Source organism: Coregonus clupeaformis, chromosome 30, assembly GCF_020615455.1.
Source record: "Coregonus clupeaformis isolate EN_2021a chromosome 30, ASM2061545v1, whole genome shotgun sequence".
In the NCBI taxonomy this organism is placed as follows: Eukaryota; Metazoa; Chordata; class Actinopteri; order Salmoniformes; family Salmonidae; genus Coregonus; species Coregonus clupeaformis.
Genome location: NC_059221.1, coordinates 43,979,096 through 43,987,018, shown reverse-complemented (window position 1 = coordinate 43,987,018; position 7,923 = coordinate 43,979,096). Strand labels below are relative to the sequence as shown.

General features: G+C 40.1%; 1 protein-coding gene across 1 annotated transcript; it reads right to left on the bottom strand.

The window, feature by feature from the left end:
* Nucleotides 1-1,715: 1,715 nt before the first annotated feature.
* On the bottom strand, nt 1,716-4,425 carry LOC121583586 (guanosine-3',5'-bis(diphosphate) 3'-pyrophosphohydrolase MESH1-like; the record flags this gene model as incomplete). The annotated part of the gene is made up of 3 exons (XM_041899695.2): nt 1,716-1,978; nt 3,875-4,115; nt 4,351-4,425. Coding segments are annotated over 3 exons (447 nt in total), but the record flags the coding sequence as incomplete, so codon positions are not given.
* Between the last annotated feature and the right edge of the window lie 3,498 nt (nt 4,426-7,923).

The window sequence follows — 7,923 nt, the reverse complement described above, 5'->3', positions numbered from 1 at the left end:
AGAAATGTACTTACTATGACTGTGATATGTGGTTGTCCCAACTAGCTACTGTATCTTAAAATGAATGCACTAACTGTAAATCGCTCTGGATACGAGGGTCTGCTAAATCACTAATACGCTAAAAGAAATATATAGTGTTACTTATTTTTATTGAGGGGGAGAAATATACATTTATTTTCACGACCCCATCTTTGATTGTCAGTACTGATGATTCAAAAGGCAACTGATGCAATGTATGTGATAAAACAACATACATATCAGAATTTAGATGAATCCTGCAAACTATGATTTACAAATGTCCTCTAGCACTTTGCGGTTTTGACTTCGTGGCCATGTTAACTAGTGGGAACCGTTTACCATTGACTTTGTGGCTGTGGTCATTTTGATTCCACTGTAAAATAATCTCTGCTTCTTTACATCTTTGACTCGTTGACATCTCATGTAAATTAATTTGAGGACAAGTATTAGTTGTATGAGGTACAAATGTGAAATATTTTTCATTACTTTGATCAGTTCCTGCTAATAAAAGGTAATATAGGCTGAAACATTATGATGGAGGCCTCGCCCATATACAGTCATTGGCCTCGCCTGACGACCCTGAATTTAATTCTGCTGCTCTATTGATCGCTACATACATTCATCGTGGAGAAGAAACGTCAGTTCGGCGCAATGTGTATGGGTAGCCAGGCAAGAATAGGCCTACCAGTTCCAGAGACCCTGTAATTGATGATTGTAACACAAAACCTCTTCATTTGTATTCAAACATATCTATGACACATACTGTAAAAAAGACTACCCCTCTCTGTCTGATTGGCCTTCAAACATGTCAATCACATCTCTCATCCCAACCAATCAGAACGCTTTGACACACTCCAGGGCTCCGCCCCGACACCTCTGTTATTGCATGTTTACATGCAGTCGCAAGAAGAAAGTATTGTGCTCACGGACTGTGCACGTGCTGTTGCCCAAACAAATTGTTGTGTGGGTCTATTGCAATAAGTACGTCTTGGAAATGCTACTGGGCTAAGATGGGGGGCAATATTAGTGAGGAATAGTTACGTTACTGTGTAAGTTTGTAAGATAAGTTTGCTAGCTTCCAGCTAATGCTAGCATTGTTTGTGTGTAACGTTACCCCGTGCATGCTACCTCGTTCGATAATTGTTATCATTGCTACAAGTGTGTTTATTGAGTGCAACTAGCTTATTCACCATTCCTGTATTAGCCCCGTTTAAGGTATTTGCATGCTACTGCTGCAAGATGCATAGCCTTAGATGTACTTATTCTGGTAGCTTCCTCTCGGGTTGGTTGTGTCATCGCTTTACAATTATTGCATGCTGTACATGTATGTCTTAGTATCTTATAATGGGTCCTCATGATTGTATTGTTTCTCCCATTTTAGACCACATAATCATATAAACATCTTCAAATGGAAACAGCTGGGTCTGTGTGGTGGTGACTATTAAGAGTACAGTGATGGGCTCAACATCATGTTCTAACCGGACAGCACTATAGTGGGCAGAACCAAACCAATCAGTATTAAGTATATAGCGGGGTAGGCCATTAACGGCCGACCGATCAGACGAGCTCCAGCTAGCCGTTTTTACACATACACACAATCATGTATTTTTCGTTCAATGTGTCTTAATAGAATAGTTAGTTACAGGTTCTACATCACCATTAATGGGATTTTTTTTAAACAAGTAACCTTTCACATGTACAAAATTATGCATAGCATTGCTTTATTTAATACAGCGATAAAACTCAAAGGTGACATTGATGGTTTGCCAGTTCTACAAACAATGAATGCAAAGTACATTGTGCCACCCTGTGTCAGAAACAGAGAGGTGTCAAAGATCGACGCCCCTCTGCCTGAAGAGCTCCTGTAGGTGTCCCTCCAGTGCTGGGTTGGTCCCCCTCAGTCCTCTCACTACCTGGGCTGCCCACACAAAGTACTCCTGAACACGCTCTGCCGTCCAACCTGGCAACCACAACACAGAAGAAATATAAGATATGGGATGGGGGTAAAGAGAGGGACAGTCAGACAACCAGCGAGGGAAGCAAGTGAAGAGGAGCAAAGAGCCAGAGAGAAAGAGATAGGAAGAAAATAAGAGTTGTTTCCCCAGTTCAGAGAAATTAGTCATTGAAGTTGTTAGGTTTATGTCCCATCATGCATCCTGATATTACCAGCTTCTAACCACTAAATGGTGCTGCTCTTGCTATTTATTATTTTATAAAATCGGTCACCTGGCATTTGTGGCACATCCAATGCAAGTCAATGGTACCTACAGTGCATTCGGAAAGTATTCAGACCCCTTGACTTTTTCCACATTTTGTTACGTTACAGCCTTATTCTAAAATGGATTCAATTATTTTTTCCCCGCAATCTACACACAATACCCCATAATGACGAAAACCAAAACGGGTTTAGAAATTTTTGCAAATCTATCAAAAATAAATACCTTATTTACATAATTATTCAGACCCTTTGCTATGAGACTCGAAATTGAGCTCCGTTGCATCCTGTTTCCATTGATCATCCTTGATGTTTTCTACAACTTGATTGGAGTCCACCTGTGGTAAATTCAATTGATTGGACATGATTTGGAAAGGCACACAACTGTCTATATAAGGTCCACAGTTGACAGTGCATGTCAGAGCAAAAACCAAGCCATGAGGTCGGAGGAATTGTCTGTAGAGCTCCGAGACAGGATTGTGTCGAGGAACAGATCTGTGGAAGGGTACCAAAAAGAAGTTTGGAACCACCAAGACTCTTCCTAGAGCTGGCCGCCCGGCCAAACTGAGCAATCGGAGAAGGGCCTTTGTCAGGGAGGTGACCAAGAACTCGATGGTCACTCTGACAGAGCTCCTCTGTGAAGGTGGGAGAACCTACCAGAAGGACAACCATCTCTGCAGCACTCCACCAATCAGGCCTTTATGGTAGGGTGGCCAGATGGAAGCCACTCTTCAGTAAAAGGTACATGACAGTCCGCTTGGAGTTTGCCAAAAGGCACCTAAAGAATCTCAGACCATGAGAAACAAGATTCTCTGGTCTGATGAAACCAAGATTTAAGTATTTGGCCTGAATGCCAAGCATCACGTCTGGAGGAAACTTGGCACCATCCCTACGGTGAAGCATGGTGGTGGCAGCATCATGCTGTGGGGATGTTTTTCAGCGGCAGGAACTGGGAGACTAGTCAGGATCGAGGGAAAGATGAAACGGAGCAAAGTACAGAGAGATCCTTGTTGAAAACCTGCTCCAGAGTGCTCAGGACCTCAGACTGGGGGTGAAGCTTCACCTTCCAGCAGGACAACGACCTAAGCACACAGCCAAGACCACGCAGGAGTGGCTTCGGGACAAGTCTCTGAATGTCCTTGAGTGGCCCAGCCAGAGCCCGGACTTGAATCCGATCGAACATCTCTGGAGAGACCTGAAAATAGCTGTGCAGCGATGCTCTCCATCCAACCTGACAGAGCTTGAGAGGATCTGCAGAGAAGAATGGGAGAAACTCACCAAATACAGGTGGGTCAAGTTTGTAGTGTCATACCCAAGAAGACTCGAGGCTGTTATCGCTGCCAAAGGTGCTTCAACAAAGTATTGAGTAAAGGGTCTGAATACTTATGTAAATGTGATATCAGTTTATTCTTTATAAATTTGCAAACATTTCTAAAATCCGGTTTTTGCTTTGTCATAATGGGGTATTGTGTGTAGATTGAGGGGGGAAAAACTATTTAATCAATTTTAAAATAAGGCTGTAACATAACAATGTGGAAAAAGTCAAGGGGTCTGAATACTTTCCGAATGCACTGTATATCTATAACATTATTTTACCCATTGGTCCACATATGCGTTTTTGATTGGACACCCTACAATCACCTGTGGGCGTGCAGCGGTTGAGGTCCCTCAGGTTGTACAGTTTGTCAGCCAGTTTGACCAGTTTTGCCTGGTGACTGGCATGAGGTGCGTGCTCCACCTGCTGACGTTTCCTCTCCTGCTTGGGTAGCGCCTTGTCGTCTGTCACTTCCTGAACGATCCGCGCCACTGTTTGCCCAAAGACGACCTGTAGCTCTCCTATGCTGGTGTCAGTGTCCTCCACTGTGTCATGGAGCAAAGCTGCCTGCAGACAGTTGGAAAATACACAAATATCCGTCATGACCTTCTTGTTAACGAACTCTGGTTAACGCAAACTCTGTTAACACAAATGTTGAATGTTTTCATGAGCTTAACATTGCCCATTGACTGTGGTCTATACTTAATCAGATAATTTAATTACGATTTAAAATGTTGCCCTCCAGGAGCAAGTATGTATGCAAGAAAGTATTTTGAGTCTTTCTGAAACGTAAAACACTTACTTGCAGAACTTCAATGTCTGTGATCCCACCTTCATGGCTTAGGATCCTTGCAACCAGTTTGTGCACAGTGGGAAGTCAACTAGTAATCCAAAATCCACCTGAAGGAAACATAGAATTGACAATAACTGAAAATCTATTACTAATATTATTATACCACTGTTGAATTGATAGGACATTAACATATACACAGATATTTTACATAATTCTGATGGCTGCAATTGAAAATAACTAATTTCAAACCTAGAATCCTCATATATCAATGCTTTTTTTTGTAATGAAGAGTGGACATCCATTCAACATTCATACGTTTCCTTTATTGGATGTACTCATATAGAGAGGAATGAAGAACGACAGTCTAAACGTGAAGGGTGAGTTTTGAAACCACCCCAAGTTGGGCAATGTTTGGTCCGGCATCGGCAGCACTACCACAAGAACAGACTCTGGCACAAATATAAATGTTTTTATTGTACACCTATCCAGGAATTAGCAGTGGTGGAAAAAGTACCCAATTGTCATGCTTGAATCAAAGTTAAGATACCTTAATAGGATATGACTCAAGTAAAAGTGAAAGTCACCCAGTAACATAAATTACTACTTGAGTAAAAGTCTAAAAGTATTTTTTGTTTTAAATATACTTAAGTATCAAAAGTAAATGTAATTGCAAAACTTGACTTAAGTATCAAAAGTAAAAGTATAAATCATTTCAAATTCCTTATATTAAGCTAACCAGATGGCACAATTGTTCGTGTTTTTTGTATTTATTTACGGATAGCCAGGGGCACACTCCAACAATCAGACATCATTCAAAAACAAAGCATTTGTGTTTAGTGAGTCGCCAGATCAAAGGCAGTAGAGATGACCAGGGATGTTCTCTTGACAAGTGCGTGAATTGGTCAATTTCTGTCCTGCTAAGCATTCAAAATGTGACCAGTACTTTTTGGTGTCAGGGGAAATGTATGGAGTAAAAAGTACATTATTTTCTTTAGGAATGTAGTGAAGTAAAAGTAAAAGTTGTGAAAAATATAAACAGTAAAGTAAAGTACAGATGCCCCCAAAAACTACTTAAGTAGTACTTTACACCACTGGGGATTATATTTGAAAATGTACTTAGCCCTCAGAACAGCCTCAATTCGTCGGGGCATGAACTCTTACAAGGTGTCGAAAGCGTTCCACAGGGATGCTGGCCGATGTTAACTCCAGTAATTACCACAGTTATGTCAAATTGGCTGGATGTCCTTTGGGTGGTGGACAATGTTCCCTCTACAAGTGTGCAGCCGCACATCTCTTCCAGAACTGCTGTGCAGAAGAAATGCCAGGCTGTGCAGAGACGCAAGAGATTGAAAGTTTGCCCCATTACTTTACAGATCAAGTTTTTTCTGTGATCGAATCAACATTATATCAGCCCCTTTTCAATGCAACAAACCAAAACAAATCTAACTTTGCAAGATTGATTCTGTGATTTGGTTGTAGGCAGAACCAGAGCGCAACAGGCAGTGTTGCATTTTGAGACAGGCTTGAATATGCAAATAAGCCAATAGGCAGAGGGGTAGCCTACATTGTCTAATTCTCTGTTTGGTAATAATAATTAATTGTATTTTGTAAAATGGTTTCTTGCATCATATACAATACAATGCAATTTACAGTCACCGACTTGGCCCATGGTGTTACAGACCAAGTAAAAAATAATTAATTAATGTCAAGCCCTTCGTAATGTAAAAACTTTTTTAAAGTCTCATGCAATGTAGGCCTGCATTGAACACCACATATAGGCTACTGTAGGCTATATCATAGAAATCAAAAGCTATTTCCATGTGAAAATGTTATGGGATGTGCTCCATTGGTTTTGTTGGTAGGCCTACATTATGCTCAAATACAGTGTATTCAGAAAGTATTCAGACCCCTTTACTTTTTTCCAAAAAAATGTACGTTACAGCCTTGTTCTAAAATTGATTAAATTGTTTTTTTCCCCTCATCAATCTACACACAATCACCCCATAATGACAAAGCAAAAGCAGGTTTTTGGAAATGTATAAAAAATGTAAAACTTAAATATTACATTTACATAAGTATTCAGACCCTTTACTCAGTACTTTGTTGAAGCACCTTTGGCAGCGATTACAGCCTTGAGTCTTCTTGGGTAAGCATTTTAGAATAAGGCTGTAACGTAACAAAATGTGTAAAAAGTCAAGGGGTCTGAATACTTTCCAAATGCACTGCATATCCTCTCACAGGTTCTATCAGAAGTCCAGCACAGCACCAGAAAAACACTCCAATGAACTTATTTCCTGCTTCGTTAACTACATTTGTTTTATTCTGTCTTTATGATGAAATTCAAGAGCACTGTTTGAATGACATGGGTGTTTGTGATACGAGGTAAAATATACTGTTTGTAAATGTATAATTATAATTACAACCTATGGAATTTAGTAGATGAATGCCCGGTTTAGGGGACAATGTACAAAGTTGGTTTAGTGTTCAGAATATAATCTTTGGTCCAGCCCGTTATTTTACACAGACCACACTTCACAGTGCTTGTGGTTGTTACAATGACTATTACTGGACAAAACTGTCAGATGAAACAGATTAATTTATTATTATTATTATTATTATTACGTTTATTTGATGGACCAGAGGCTGAAATCAGATACATTGTACCAGATATAGTTAGCTAAATTAATATACCAAACAACAACAACAACAACAACAAAGCGATACACAAGGACACCTCCCAGACAACAGGTTTCCCAGATCACCATCTGTCTCTCTCTCCCTCCTTCCTGTACCTACCTCCCCCCTCTGTCTCTCTCTCCCTCCTTCCTGTACCTACCTCCCCCCTCTGTCTCTCTCTCCCTCCTTCCTGCACCCACCTCCCCCCTCTGTCTCTCTCCCTCCTTCTGTACCTACCTCCCCCCTCTGTATCACTCTCCCTCCTTCCTCCCCCTTCTGTCTCTCTCTCCCTACTTCCATACCTCCCCCTCTGTCCCCCACTTTAAATAGATTGTGATTTGATTTGCAGTTATTGTCAATTCCTTCAAGTGCATTTTGGATTATGTCCTTTTGTAACCATAAAACATGTAAATACTTAGTAACTATTTTCACTATTTCAGATAAATATATGGTACATGACAGGTTATCAATGAGAAGTTTTGCTCTTTCAATGAGATGTTCTGCTATTTATTATTATTGCTAGGTGCACCAATAAAAATGAGAAGGAATGTATAATCTTTGTCTAAGTTAATTATTTATTTCATTCAAACAGTCGGTTTCATTACATAATATACACTACATGATATGTTTGTTCATATCTACTGTTACTGTCCAAGCTAATAATACACAGACTTAGGCCTACAGGCTGAAGGAGGAGTTAACATGGAGTTTACATGTACTAGATGCTAGTAACTAGAATACAGCAGCAGCTTTGCATTTGTACTGTTTTATCATGTTATATAATTATGAAACAGAATATGAGCTAGGTGACTTCCCACTGGGCACAAACTGGTTGAATCAATGTTGCTTCCACGTCATTTTTTAACAAAACAAAAAATCTATGTTTTCCATTCAGATGATCAAATC